The sequence below is a fragment of the Ceratina calcarata genome, unplaced genomic scaffold (genome assembly GCF_001652005.2).
Source record: "Ceratina calcarata isolate Rehan_Ccalc_2016 unplaced genomic scaffold, ASM165200v1 scaffold43, whole genome shotgun sequence".
In the NCBI taxonomy this organism is placed as follows: domain Eukaryota; kingdom Metazoa; phylum Arthropoda; class Insecta; order Hymenoptera; family Apidae; genus Ceratina; species Ceratina calcarata.
Genome location: NW_017166721.1, coordinates 398,658 through 414,164, shown reverse-complemented (window position 1 = coordinate 414,164; position 15,507 = coordinate 398,658). Strand labels below are relative to the sequence as shown.

Genomic DNA, 15,507 nt, shown 5'->3' with positions numbered 1-15,507 from the left:
TTGTTCGTTTCCATTGTGAATGAAAAATCATTGTTTCTCGTTTTCACGTGCATTTGCATTCGCGATATGGTTACTTCGTATCGTTCAGTTTTCTTGTCGCGATTAATCCTGGCGATAGAAGGCAGCGTGCCAGGCACATTTCGATCATGTTTTAATAAATCACGTTTCACGCACGTTTCATTACAATTCTTTATTCGTTATCGACGGTTCTGAGTAAAACGCTGGATAATTTGTCCGCGTTTGCACGCTTTCCATGTAACAGCAGATAAAACGCATTTTTTTGGAAATAAAACGAGAACGCGCTCACCAGTACGTTATTAATAATTCACTGCATAGAAAAAATGTCGAGCCAGATAAGAAATTAATATATGATCTTATTGCCACACACTCGTTTCCTAGTATCGGCGAACTATTCGATAGTTCTTAGAAATCTTACCATTCCTCGTTACGAATGTGAAACACCAGCACCTTCGTCAGAATTTATAGAAGAAATTATTTTATTTTGTAATAATTTGTAATAAATATCAGGACGACTAATGAAAATCTCATCTCGTTTCCAGCCCTTAGGGTGATAGTATCAAAAATTATATCGAAACGTGACAGAACAGATTCTAATAAAAAGATTGCTAAGGGATGAGAACACAATTAGAAACGTCGAAGAGTCAGAGTACTTTGCCCTGTCGTCTATTGTCGTTTGGTGTACAGGTCGAAGAAGGTGGCTCGCCGTTCGCGAAGGTAATTGATTAACATTAAAAGCAAGGGTCGCCTAGCGAGACACTGATAGATGTCTACGTAGCGTCGATAGAAAAAAGGAGCCGGGGCCCTAATTCAATTGCAGGCCGCCGTTCCGCAAACACTCATGATAATTCAATCAAGCTCGCCCCATCGAGCCCAGCACCCCCGTTCCACCCTTCGGAGACCGGCCCCATTCGAGCTAAGAACAGAGCCCGAAAGGGCACAGACGCTCGCGGACCGGAGGGTGGCTCATAATCTTCGTACGGGAACATCTGCACTCTAATCGGCTGATGATTTCCACCTAAACTTTCATCTCCTCTAACTCACCCCCCGGGGATGCGGGGATCTTCGTCGGTAAATCGTGCGGTTCTCTATGAAAATTCCATTCTCGTCGTTCAACTAAACTACTGGTTGGGCCTTTCATAATGTAACATTTTTAAAAAGAGAACTATCAAATTGTATTAAAATTAACCAGATTTTAGTTTTCTATAAGTCGTATCATGTAAATTGTTATTGAAAACCGATTTTATTATTGGTATAAATGAACAATAGCAGGTACCCTCTCACTCAAATTGTTATAATCATAAAAAGAGAACAAGGATAAATCAAATACAAAAATGAAACATCGACATTCTTATTCCCTTCGTAAAAGAACGAGGAAATAATCCTCTTGAATTAACTTTAAAAACGATTGCCGTGTGTCTGTTTTGTAAAAATAATGCCGTATTCAAATTAGCATTGCTAAATTATATTCAGGATTAATATTTCTGCACCTGTTACAAGAGTTTTGCAATATCAGACACCTATGAACATCGAGCAATTTAAATAATCGTATGAACTCATAAATTGAACTATGCTACAACACGTTATGATAAAAGAAAATTAACGATAACAAGGCAACTCGGTTATACCTGCACGTAATAATAGTTATGCAAATATTCTGTAACTGTACTGTGGAATTCTATTCCGATATTATAATTTTATGCTCATGTTCACAACGCACAAAATGACTCGTCACATGGTGAAATGATTATCTTTTTGTATGATTGAAAAATATTTTATATAAAATCTTGTATTCGATATAAATTATTCAATGAATTAATATGTCTTATTTATGAATTAACAGACTTAACAAAGACTTTTTAACAGAATCAACTGACACTTTAAATAACAATTCACACTGATTAATTCTGTACACGTCGTTACATTCACATTCATTAATTTTGTATACATGGTGCACTTGCAATTAATTAAAATTAATTTCGTAATAGAATCATGCAGACAGTTTAATATCTTCTTTAGAACGTCATTTTCTACGCGACGCAATATTCGTTTCATTTTGCTAAAGTCTCAAAGTTCTATGTAATTGTAATGACTTAGGGAAAATTATCTTAATCGTAGTTAGTTATGCAAACTTGAACTTCAGGAAACACGTGTGGCACATGAACTACAAATCTAGAACTGTTTAACCTCGTTTTTCTTATATAACATCATTTTTCAGCATGAAAAACGCATTTTACTATGGTCTATGCAAAAGAAATATTTAAAACCAGCTGAGAACCGGAATAAACAAAATTCTAAACGTGAAAGTACTTATTCGAGTCTCGTTTTAAACTTACAAATAAATTAATTATGCAGAATTTTGTAATATTATTATACATGGTAATGGAAATATATCTATTTCTAAAATGTTTCTGCTCGAAACGAACGCTAGGAGCAATATTAATTATGAAAACAGAATTGCTAAGAGGATACGTACAATGATCATAACATATGTATACAAGCTGTTGCTGTATCTAAAATAGTACGTATATCATTCAAGCTAGATGCCAACTGATAGTATATTCTTTACACGCGGCACGATACACTATTATTCATGTTACAAATTACGTACAGTATAGCTAATAACGATCGTAGGACATCGCTAAACGGGGACCCGATACCACGATATTTATATCAAGATACATGTGGCAATTGTACATATAAAATACCGGAATACGTAATACGACATAATGCTCATACTGAAAGCGAAATAGCGCACTATTTATACATGCTAGACGCTACGTAATAACGAATTAGCGGGCGGTATACATACATACATATGTATATGCAACCGTGGACTATTGATATTAAATCGTAATATATCTATGCATTATTCACGCGAGATAACACACGATACAATAGCCAGCCGTCATTCTAGAATAGCGCATTGCTCGAACACCTAGCCCACATCTATGGACGTGTCGAACTCTTTCGGGCCGGGCTCGAAAATTATATACCAGTGCATGAGAAAAATGTCTAGTTCATTCTTTTAATCTGCTTGCGTTTAATGCGACAGGGTAGACGTTTAGATATTTAAAATCGGAGCCAGGCAAATGCACGCGTTGGTGAACGGCGAAGAGAAAGAGAGAGTACTATTAACGTCCTGTTCGTTTTCGATCCACGGAATGTGCCAGTATACCGCGCATTCAGAGTCTAATCATGCAAATGTATTAGCCGTTAATTAAAACCGACGGTGGCTGCATTCTACCGCGGCTGGTAAGAATTTCTTGTTGGATAAGACACTCGACGGTTCTGAACGATTTTCGAGCGTACGAATTTCCAAGTCGATCGTTCAGCGGGAGAGAAATGAACGCTGCATTAATTATTCAACGTCCTCGACATTAATTTGGTTCCTCTTAATTGATACGCGTTAATGTTTGCCAGTGGAAGTTCACAGGTTTTTTTTATTTGTTCTACGAATTCGTCTGTTTGCAACGCGGCGTGCAAATTTGTTTCCGTCTTAATGTTCGTTCGCGCTCGAACGTTATTTGTCAGTTTTTTACAGAACGAACTTGAGGAGCTGAATGGAAGCATACATTTTTCTCCGGTTTCACTGCGGGTTCACCCTTGGCTCTCTACACAGTCCAAGTCGTGTTTTACGTTTGTCACACATTTCGATTTGTAATTCTAGATAAAAATTGAAAGTAAGAGTATTTACATTTGAGCCAAATTGTTATTTTCAAAATTCCAAGCCGAGCATCCGAAACTCGCGATTTCAGAAAATAGAATGCTAATAACCGGAGGATAAAATAGAATTCGAGATGACTTTGATAGATTTACAGCGGGTGACAATCGCGTAAATAGATTCGACGGTTTATTCCAGCATCTCGTGAGATCTCGTCGGTAGGTATCGGAACCGAGCGGAGGTGACAAGGCTCCGAAATTCGGTTCAGTTTATTTCTGATTGCACTCGGTTGGACCGATTCGTCCGGGACTGGCTATTCGACGGTTAAGTAGAAACAAATGAAGTGAATTCGAGGAATCCGAACTAAGACCGCGGTCTTCGGGGCTGCTCTAAATAGTTATTCGAAATCAAGCGATCCGCACCCGATCTACTCCTCTCGCCTTTGTCTCGCTCGCGGGTCCAACCGAAATAATTGAGCACGCAAGTGGATAAGGGTGCCGTTACGAAACCCCTCAAAGCGAAGCTTATTTCAACTTTGATTCCAACACCATTTTCATCGGGAAATCAGAAGCAAATTCAAAGCAGAATTTCTAATTTATTCACAATTTATGATAAGTGTCTTTGCAATATAAAGTTGTATAATATTCTTCGAGCAACGTTCATCGCCGAGTCTCGCAACAGTCTGACATTATCTGACGTTTATTATCATTATTCCAAAACTAGGTAGATAGTTAAACGTGTGGAAAACAAACTGTCCGAAGGCTGTCCAAAAATCTGCAATACATTATTTATTCAAACGTATTCGCAAACAGCTTTTCCATTTAGAACAACGAGGCCAGTTTGTAACCAGGATGGATTGAAATCGTTGCAGAATTTTTAATAAGCGATGCATAAACGGTGCAGATCACAGATTAACCACGCGTTTTGCTTCGTTCACGGAAGATCCACTGGCATAATAACGCGAGGTGGACGGCTAGATGTTAACGGTTCCAGTTTGTAATTACAATCAACGCGCAGGATCCATAATCGTTGGTGAAACATGGAAAATACGTGCGAAACGAGCCGACGTAACAAGATCTATCGTCGAGGCTACCTACCTACGCGTTATCGTTCTGCTGTACTACTTAACATTATCCTGACTACCGGAGAGAACGTGTTCCCGGATTATCTGATTCGAGGATGCGCACATCCCTGCCTCATACCCCCGAATTAAACGTTTAAAAATGTATCAGATCATTTCTCACCATCACGATATCGGTTTCATTTATAATTTATGGATTTAATTAAAAAATTTTTAGATTGATCAATTAAAATTAAAAAGCGATTTGGTTTGTTTTAGGATCTTCTGAATTTTTATTTTGTACATCAATCAACAATTTTCGAAGCTTCTGACTAATTTTATGATATACACGTTCATCGTTTTTTGGTAGATATGTTATTATAAAATCGATTGGGAAAATCTAAACAGATTTCGTAAATATCCCAACGAAATAGCAAGGTATAATGATTGACGCGGTAGAAGGAAACGTGGTTGAGTAGCACGATCTTCGAGACGGATACGAACGTTCACACAGTAGTATACTAGATCGTTCCTACGCAAAATAGAGGTTCCATTGTGACCAAAATTAGCGATCGGAACCGCTTGAAGCGTTCGGGGCAAGAATATTTCTTCAAGCCACGGTATCTCCCATCATTTTCCAATCCGTTACAAAATTTCTACAATGTAATATTCCGACGCGTTTACCCATCGTACGAATTAACCCCGAAATATGAAATACTCGGATTGCACGAACGCGCGTTTATTATTCACGCAGATTTTTGGATTCCAATCAGTTTTGCTCTATTTTTTCCGTGATACTGCCACGCGATGGATACTGTGGCTTTTCGTCGATTTTTATCGATGAGTATTTTATACATGACTTGAAAAAATAGTCACCGTGACTCGAACATTATTATATCATGATTTACAAGTATTTGAATAATGATGAAGACAATTTCTCTATGCAGAATTTAATCGATATTTGTAACAAACGAAGGGAATAAAATTTTCTAGTGACGACTTTTAACAATCTGTTCTTTCTGTTTTGATTAAAAAAAATCTCCATGTTCAGAAGCGACTTTGTACTGAGAAAGTGTCGAAGCAGTGCCTCGGAGTGCGACCACTGACGCGGCTATTTAAAGTCCAACCACCGACAAGTGGAACATTCACGATTTTTTCGTCGAATACCGAGGGCCGGGGTCCATCCGAAGTATTTGAGGATTCGTCGGGAAGCGAGGAGATCGGAGCACGGTATCGGGAACAACAATACACTGACAACGAACTGATAAGCCGCAAACATTATCAGTAGAAATAAACAAATTATTCTTTCTTCGAAATACATTGAAACGTATCTATTATTAACGAACGTGGAGATAATTAATCGTAATAATTAATTGCGGCGAAGCGGGTCGAGCGTGGTCGAGTGCGAATTTTAGCCGACGGACCGACTATTGCGCGGTGCGCTTCGGTTCCAATTTAACGAAGGTATCGCTCGGTTTTTCACAATTTCTCGTGAAATTTTTCCCGTTTTTCCATATCGGAAACGAAGCGATGACACAGAATTATTATCTAGTGAATTAGACAGTCTCACCCGATGAAAAATACAAACGAACCGATGAAATCCTCTTGTAACATCGTTTAATCTACACGTAATTTCCAAGGTAATTTACTTTCGATACAAACGACTGCTAGTTAATTTGAAAATAGTTTGCAATAATTGAACTGATAAAAATTGTGGAATCCATATGAAATGAGTTGCCCGGCTCAACAATACTATTACCGTAATAAGGCTCTTTATAAGTATTTGTCTACTGCCATTTCCAACGACATAAATAATCGAAAAGACGAAATGAATTAGCCAAGACTTTGGAAGATCAAATTCTCATTCACTAAATTGTTACAGAATTGACAATAAATATTTCTAGCAATGAAATAGGATGAAAATGAAAAAGCAAATGTATTACGGTAATTGTTGCTCTATAATATTGGTCAAGATAAGGTCTTAAACCACTACAAATACAACACTTCCTCTATATTAAAATTCCTTGTAAGTTATCAACGTGCTGTCAACTGGCGATCATATTAGGAAAAGGCACTCACGAGCTGTAACGTTTTACGAATTGCCTTTTCCAATTGTTCATTTGAATTATTGCGTTTTGCCTCAGTCGAACGATACATCATTCTGATAAAAAATCGAGTTAGCACGAATGATGATCGAATATTGACTAAAGGAGACTGTCAACTTTTAATTGTTTACTCCAGTAAAGGAACCGTAAAGGAACCTAAGCGAATAAAGAAATAGTAGGTGAAGATCGTAATACGTACTCTGGGAGGTGAGGTCACCGGGCTCGTCCTGTAGGTTAACGGGTGAGATCTTCACTGACCTTGGAGGGCCCTGGAGGCTGAGCGGTCCGGGCCCTCCGGCAGCGGCCATCCTCTGCATCGCTGCACCCCCGATTTCCATCGCTCTTCCTGCCCTGCGCACCTCTCTCGACGATTTTCGAGCAATCTTGAAGCCTTCGTGCCAAGTACGACCGCCGGCCGTACTTACAGTTTTTCCTTGTACAGAGAAAATTCGACACACTGAGGGCACCGTCCGCGGCCCAAAGCGCTTCGACCAGTTCACCCGGTAAAAGTTCAAGGCTAACTAGGCCCGTAAAATAAAATATAAAAAAAAAAACACTATTTATAGTTCCTGGGTGGCACGTACACTAAATTCAGAGAATATAAATAGTTGCCAGATCGAATGCCCGCTGACTTTAATCGCTCGCCCGGCTCTCCTCAATGTTATGTCAGATAGCTTCTGGTCCCTTTTTATACGGGAACTCGGTGTCAGTTCGGAGCGGCACGTGTCCCTTTCGCAAACTTTCGCGGTACCATCCCGCAGCGAACATCGAGCATGCCTCGTCCAAAAATCGGTCGACTCCCGCTACACGTCGGTCCGCCGTGTTCGTCGTACGAATTCCGCGTCAAACGTGTTCATTACGGAATTCCAACGGCGGACACGCGCGTCTTTCGCCGCCGGTTTCAGAGGACAGTTTCCCAGGTTCGGTGCAGCCTCGCCGAAATCCGCGCCATTTTGTGGTCTTCCGGATAAACGAGGACCTCCGCGGCTTCTGATCGCCGATTTTTAAACACGCTCTGCTCCAAAGTGATCGAGAAACACTGCTATAAACACGAATGACGTTTTCGATCGATCTCTTCACGGGGACTCTCGTCGTCGATTCTCTCCTTACTTCGATAACCGTTTCTCCTGGAGCACTAACACGAATGTTCAGGATTCAGCGATTTGACCAAATGCACTTTCTATATCCTGTCAAACTTCATCCTGTAGATCCCGGATTTCAACGTTATCCGTTTCCCTTGAACCAAAGGGTTGGTCACGCGGTCCATCAGGACACGTCGAATCGTCTCTACAACCGGAGCATCTATCAAAGACCGAGGTATCGTCCCCCGCGCGATTGTTTCCTCGTATTATCACTCGCGGTTTCGACGGGAGAAAAAAAAATAACGTACGCGTACTGCACGGGACGAAGGGGTTGCTAGAGGTGAGAGGGAGAGGGCTCGGAGGAACGCGGACCGAAGGAGAACAGAGAAAAAAGAGAGAGAGAGAGAGGAGAGGACACGTTACACGACACAACACCAACGGAACTGACGGCGCGGGGCCCTGGGAGGCACTGACTGCCGGTTAGGCTCCTATAGAACCCAACCTAACCGTCGGACGCCCCCACCAAGTTTAGATCGACCTTTCCCGACCCTACCATGCCTCTACCATCTACCGAATCCGCCTCCGATGCGTCCTATCCGGTTGCGAGAACACGCGCCGCGATTCCACGCCGACGTCGAACCATTCGCTCTCTCGATGGAGTCGCGTTTGCGAGGTTCCACGCCTCCGGGGGCAGCTGTGCCACGGCAACACTTGGCCGGCTCGAGCCGCCAACAAAATGGCCGACAGACCTAATCGATTCGTACTTACCTACTCCCTCTCCCTCTCCTCACTCCCCCCCCTTCGTTTCACCTCTTCTTCCCGTTTACCGCCACCGTCTCTCTCTGGCCTCATCGTCAGGGGCTCTTCGGCGTTGACTCTGCCGACGCTGGTCCTCCAGCCTCGCGATCGCGACTCAAACGTCTATCCCAGTACACCCGCTTTCCTCTCTAAGCTCCTACGAGACGAAATTCGCAGAATTTTAGTCAGATACTACGATTACAGTCCCAAATTGTCTGAAAGTAGAAGAAGAGAGATTCTGTTCTTATCTGCTTCTCAAATAGCTGTTTAAGTATCTTCAGGAATTTAATTGTCCTCGAATATGTACGACAGTAATATCGTTCATTTATTAAGAAATCATAGAAGAATAAGGATAAAACTGATTGTACGAACGAGGAAGCCTCAAAATGAATAAAAATTCGTTTTCGAAATTATCTGTCAAGCTTTTATTCCCTTAAATATTATCTATTATATTTTTCATCTTACCTGCTTCGTTTCATATTGGATATAGGATCTTTTCTCACGCGCCAGCAACTCGTACAGCCAACCTGTTGTCTCTGCAAACCTCTGGTTATTATTTTAAAAGGTGTTCTAAACTCCCATTCCATTTCATTTCTGTACGTGTCTCCTTTCCCATTTTGTTCCATTTCTGCGGAACAATTTTACCACCGGATTTTTGTCTTCCAATAGGTTTCAGTGATCACAGGTACCCTGGCAGGCTTTATTGATTCCCCGCGTTTGGAGTTCGACGTTACTACGAATGTTCCTTTGTTTCTTGAAAGCCTATTCGTGCATATTTTATTTAAACCATGCGCCGAATTTCCTTTTCAAGGCTCGATCCAGCTTTCCTTACAATTTTCATTGCCGATGGGATTTATAATGTATCAGGTTGAATTTATTTTATTTCTATTCGTTATCTGTCGGAATATGTTCTGATTCAAAGTTTAATCATTTTTATATTGCGAGAGTTTTTAAATACGAAATATTTTATCGTATTTGAAAAAAAATTGCATACATTCGTCCATTTCTGTTTTGGCAAATGCATTGCGATTTTAAATTTAATTCCTCACATCAATAGTGCCATAATTGTTTCATTTCCGTATTTGCCTCATGTTTTTATTTATTTGTGATCTGTAAAGAATATCTGAATAAACGTCTCAGTCTCTGAAAGATCTAATTCAATCCTACCACATCCTCCGCAGGATCCTTTGAGTCCTCGCCACAACTTCTCAGCCTGAAATCTTTTGCAAGCCTTGTTCTGAGACGTGAGACATAAATCTTGAGACCGTTTGAACAAATGAATTCAGTTTTTATCGTTAACGAATGGATCGCGTTATTAAAGAGGATGCGTGATTAATAATGTTAGTTACTCCGCAATTCGGGCGCAAAGCGAAATCCATTCTCTTCCATTTTCAAATATATCACCATTCCGAGATGATAAGTGCTCCGCAATTCGAACCGATCGGAGCTTCTAAAACTGGCGACAATTCATCGGAATCAATTATCTCTTCCACACACGTGAACTAATTATTTTCCAGTACAATTAATATATTTTCTGGAAATCTTGAATTATCTTGAAAAATTCTGAGCGTATTTCATATGAAATTCAATTAGTTACTTCGGTAGATTTTGCAAATGTAACAAAGATTGAAACAATTGCAATAGGCTTCTAAAACCAAATTTCCGTTGTTCTGAATGACAATGTGTTTCTGAAAACTAAACATTCCGCAGACTGTTGCACGGCCGTTCTGGCTAATCGCTTAAACCGATTTAGCGGCAATCAGTCGATCAATTTAAACGACGTCGAGGCAAAACAAACAAATTGACCGAACGAAACTGGATCGAACGTTTTTCACAAAAATAACCGCTTTACACGTACCAAATCGGAGACGCACGAGCTCAGAATAAACATCGAAACTCGAAAAGTCGCGACTTTCATTTTTTCCATTTCCTTTTTTAAGTCCGGGATTGAGTAAATAGCTGGGTAACAAGTTCTAAAGTCCGACGACAGACGTGGACGCATTAAATATTGAGCCACCCCGGCGTGGCCGGTACGTTCGCCGAATGGCTGTAAAATGTGAGACCGAATCGAGTTACAGAGTCGACGAAATCGAATTATAATTCAATAACGTGTACGATTACTCGATTAAGTAGATACCTATACTTAAATTTATATTTTACTTCATTAAAACTACTGATCCAATTTATAGACAAAAAATTGTATTGCGATTAGAAATCGTGGCAAAGAGGAACCTTAAAGGCATCTCTTTAATTAATGAATTTTTCGTTCATCCTCAATTTTCAAATACAACCTTGGACAATGTAATCAAGTAAGTCAATGCAGAATAAATATCAATAATTACTGTGGTATTAAACATTGACTCGTTCTTTATTACATTCTGCGGCTGCTTCTAGCGTCACATTAATAAATTATCAATAATGAAATAATGCATAATGAACACGTTGCTGTTTCCAATTCCTGCTCTGAACTCGTAATTCATTGTTTTAGTCACAAAACTTGCCTCACAATGATTTCTGCAATCATTCTACTGAGACACTGAACCGATTTCTTACCTGATTCTTATGTTAGTTCCAATTTACTCAAATCCTATTAAATAACTTTTTAAATATCTAATAAAAAACATATTTACACACACACAATGGTAGTACGTTTTCTGACGTACTAAAAACTCCTATGGATCAGTGGAGTATTGAGGTAGAAATAGTTTTTGGGACGGAAGACGCTTACGCTAAAAAGAGCAGCCGGGAAAGTGGCCAAGCGTGATTCGCCCCATGAGAAAGGACGATCTCTGGTGGTTCACGCGCATCAGCTAATCCACATTGCACCGGGACATTCGACCGTGAACGGATTCTCGAGGCATTCAATCCTGTCATTGTCGGCTACTCTCGCACTTTTTTCCCTCCAGTGCCGCGTTCATTGCGACGCAGTCTAAATATCTCGCGCTCCTTCGGCTTCCAGACACTCGCAGAACGTTGTGAAACTTGCAAGTATAAGTAGGATAGAACAGTGTATGTATACATAGACATTGTTGTTCTCCAACTCTAAGGGAGTTTGTTGGAGAGACACGAGGGACCATTTATCATAGAGTACGTAGGACTTACGTGGATAAAAAATTTACAGATAGGACAGCGATTTGTTCAGCGATTCAGTGATACACAATTTCCTATCTATTTTAGAAAGGATATCCTTGATGTCATAATAAATTGTAAATTATGCCAAACGTTTTTCACAGTGTGATTTAATATTCTCGTTTCTCCCACAGCGTCTAAAGGAAACAACGCAAGTTTCTTATTTTGTATAAAAATCTGCACTTGTATGCATCAGGGATGTAAATTTTTTATCACATTTATTAATAACAATCATTTATGTTATATTATTACTGAACGAAGAAGAGTTCGGTAATTGTTTTGTGTAAATACAAGGTCAGTGATCTCGTGAGGGAAAAGAGTAAATCACGAGTGACAAACACGAAGAGAACGGGCTCCCGCGATCGCAGATTATACGCGAGCAGAAAACGCGTTCCCAATCGGTCGGAACGCTAATCCTGGACCAATGTCACGGTGAGCTGCGTGCGCTCGAGAACCGTCACGCTTCTCTCGTGAAATTCGCTTTGAAAAGAAGTCCGACGACGTATCGCCGCGGGCACGCTTCAGTTTACAGACACGCACTCCTCTCGCAGAGATAATAATAAAAAAAAAAGTATTTTATCGCTATCGACTTTGTTTCACGTTGCACACCGTATTGGTATATCAATTCTTCATACTCCATCGTTCGTCTTAAGTGTTTCGTATATTTCTCTGATCGTGAATTTGATTAGCTGGCAGATTTTTACCATCAGAATTCGATCAGCCGTTTTCTCACAGCTCTGTTCCGACTCGTACGTATGTATGATGCTCCTTTGTGAAGTGTCAGCGACGCCGATGGAGAACGAAGAGGAGAGGAGGCCTCTTAAAACGGCTCGTAGCGCGTACGAGCGAGAAACCGACAAAGCTATCAGCGGCGAACGCATCCCCGGCAGATGCTCCCTTTGCTCTCTGCTCCTCTCTTTCCTTCGAAGCCTGGTTCGAGTGTCGAAGCCATGTGAACCCTGCGTAATAATTCATCGGTCCCTACTTGCTTACGTATGAACTCCGAAACGTTCGAAGGCACAGGCGTTTCCGTCGATGAAATACCGAAAAACGTGTTTGCTTAAAATTGTCACTGTCTTTTTGATCGAAGCTTCGCGTCAAATCCCAGTTGATGACATCCACGTAGTTAAACGTCCGTCATTTAATCGAATTTACAAAGAAATATATTTATCGTTTATCGATGATATAAAAAGAAAATCGTGTAGAAAGACAAGGAATTATCAAAGGATGTAAATAATTTTTTTTTTAAAAAGAATCGTAAACAGGCACTTTCGGTTGGTGAAATCTGTCACAAGAGGGAAGTCGCGTGTGCAAGCGTTGAAGTCGACGGGGCAGCTAGCAAGCGATTATGCCCGCGCGAGAAAACAGGAAAAAACACCGGGGTGGCGCCTTCTGGCCGCGTAAAAGAGCACGCCGAGGCACTCGTCGCCCGTAGGAAACCAAATCCTACCTACTTAAGCGGCTCAGAGCGGCTCCCGGTTCAGCCAGTCGGTGAATATGGAGGTCAATCGGTTGCTCCGGGCGCCTCAGCGCGGAAGAAAGCCTTAATCCGTCTCTTCGTAAGTTTTGTGTGCCCGCCTGTCTACTCGCTCGCCTTCTTTCCCGACAACGCTTTTCGGGCGACGTTTTTTTCTTTTTTTGCTTTGCTTTGCTTATCACCCTCACGCTGCTACTTCTCGCGTTCGCCGCGAAACTTTTATTTCCCCGGATTCATTTGTTAATTCACACAACGGACGAGTCGGTTTCAAACCGTGTACCGTTGTAACGTTAAATTGGATTTTACCTTGAAACCGATCTTAATTTCTTTATCCAGTTTTTACCTTCTCTTCGGCGATCATTAAATTTTACTACAAGTGCATAGGAAACCGAAGAGACTCCGGTCTGTTTTCCCAACAGAGAAACGCTCCTTTTACTTTATTTGCACGACCGTAGAAATCCCTGAAAGTCTATCTCATTAGCCACGTTTTACGGTCGAGTTTTGTGTATTTTTCAGATTTACGACAACGCGGGGGTCCAGGGATGAGAAGAAAAAAAGCGTCGAACGATCGACTATCAGGCTCATTGTTTATAGCAATGAGAATTGCGGCCAGGGAAAAGTCGGAACGAGGCCGGAGATGAGTAAGTGCCTGGTTAGCACTACGGTGTGCAATATTTAGTGCGCATCGTTGCGCCTGGCGCCACGCTTTATGACGCATATCCTATTCCCCGGAGGTTCAGGTAGCCGAATCCTGTTGGCTACGGGAAAAGGACTTTGGGAACGGCGAATGTCAATCGTAAACAAGGTCACGGATCCTTTCCCAGGTTCCATGGTTTTTGCTGTGGTTACACGGAAATGGACTCCTCGGGTTGTGATAATGCAACAGGGATGATTAGCAAGAGGAGTCTTTAAACTGTGGGACTTTACGATGAAGAGTCAAAAGTATCAATGCGAACAGAACGAATAATAGGTTTTATAAATTTAGCTTTGAATTCTGGAAAGTTACAATGTAGTCCCGCAATGAATGAAAAGCTAAAAGACACACGCCGGGGAAAATTGGGAGTTCGACTCAAAACATTGGCGACGCACCGTTGTTGCGAGCAAATATTTACGATTTTACAGAGAAAGAGAGAGCATATGGAACACGATCGATCAATCAAATAATCCAAATGAGTAGGAAACAGCTATGAACGATGGTGGAACTAAATATATTCATGTGGATATATTGCACGTTCCGATGATTATTAAATTTACTCAAAGATTACCGTCATTTGTCACTGGGTACATTATTAACACTGCAAATATTCGTTCTCGTTCATTTGACGGTCGCTTTCTGCACCGATGAAAGATTCGCGCCAGGGTGGACACGGTAGATCGTCGAGATCAAAACATTGCGGCTAAGGCTGTAAACCTTTTGGAATTTACTGGGCTACCTGGGAATGACGGCCATCCCTCATTAGTACTGATTTATCTATCATTTTTCCGACCGTGGTGATCCTCGTTTCCGGGACCGAGGAAAGATGTCCACATCTCTCCAACGAATCTTCGGTTCGCTCTAGTTTCCGTTCGAACGCGTAAGTACAATACTACTAGCTTGTTCTAAGAAAGTAATTAGAGCAAATGAACGGATTAGAACTGCGTAAGCAGCTTAAGCCAGGGTTCTATGGTTCGAAGCTACAGATCTGCTTATCTGCTTTCTTAGAAATGTGCAACGCGAAAATCCAGCGTGACAAAATATTTGCCATAACTATTTTCTATACGTATTTCTCGTTTTAATTGAATACTTCAAGTATTATGGGCATCTTGAATTTTACACGGTGCGGATCCACTCGTCATCGGAACTTTCAGGGAAGCGTAATCGAATTAGTCAGGTTGGCGGCGAGATTCATGGTCGAAGCTTCCGAGGTCAGGCGCAGCTGAGCCAGCGGTAGCGCGTTATTGTCAAAATTCTAACAGACGCGGTGCCAAACCGCGCTCAAAGTGGAGCAATATAGCGCGCCTCTCTCTATCCCGGTTCTTCCGTACTCGCACAGATACACACAGAGAAATCCGGGTACGCGAGGAGAGTGTGGGACGAGTGGCATAGCAGCGGCGCACTCTGCACTTCGCCGCGGCGCGCCGTTATCTCGGCACCATCTAGCCGGGCTAAAAGCTTCTCCCCATCAACTGGTCCG

At 41.3% G+C, this 15,507-nt stretch overlaps 1 protein-coding gene across 3 annotated transcripts in view; it reads right to left on the bottom strand.

Moving 5' to 3' along the window:
* The window catches only part of tup (LIM1_Isl and LIM2_Isl domain-containing protein tup), a 36,405-nt gene extending 23,578 nt beyond the window's left edge, over positions 1 to 12,827 (bottom strand). Inside the window, exons 1-2 of one of the 3 annotated variants that reach the window (XM_026815105.1) lie at positions 9,193 to 12,827; positions 7,047 to 8,942 (exon numbers count right to left, since the gene is read on the bottom strand). In XM_026815105.1, the coding sequence (XP_026670906.1) occupies positions 7,047 to 7,185 (139 nt within the window). In that variant the 5' untranslated portion in view covers positions 7,186 to 8,942; positions 9,193 to 12,827. Of the gene's footprint in view, positions 1 to 7,046; positions 9,074 to 9,192 lie in introns of those variants that run through there. The other 2 variants (XM_026815106.1, XM_018027781.2) reach the window with 2 other exon arrangements.
* Between the last annotated feature and the right edge of the window lie 2,680 nt (positions 12,828 to 15,507).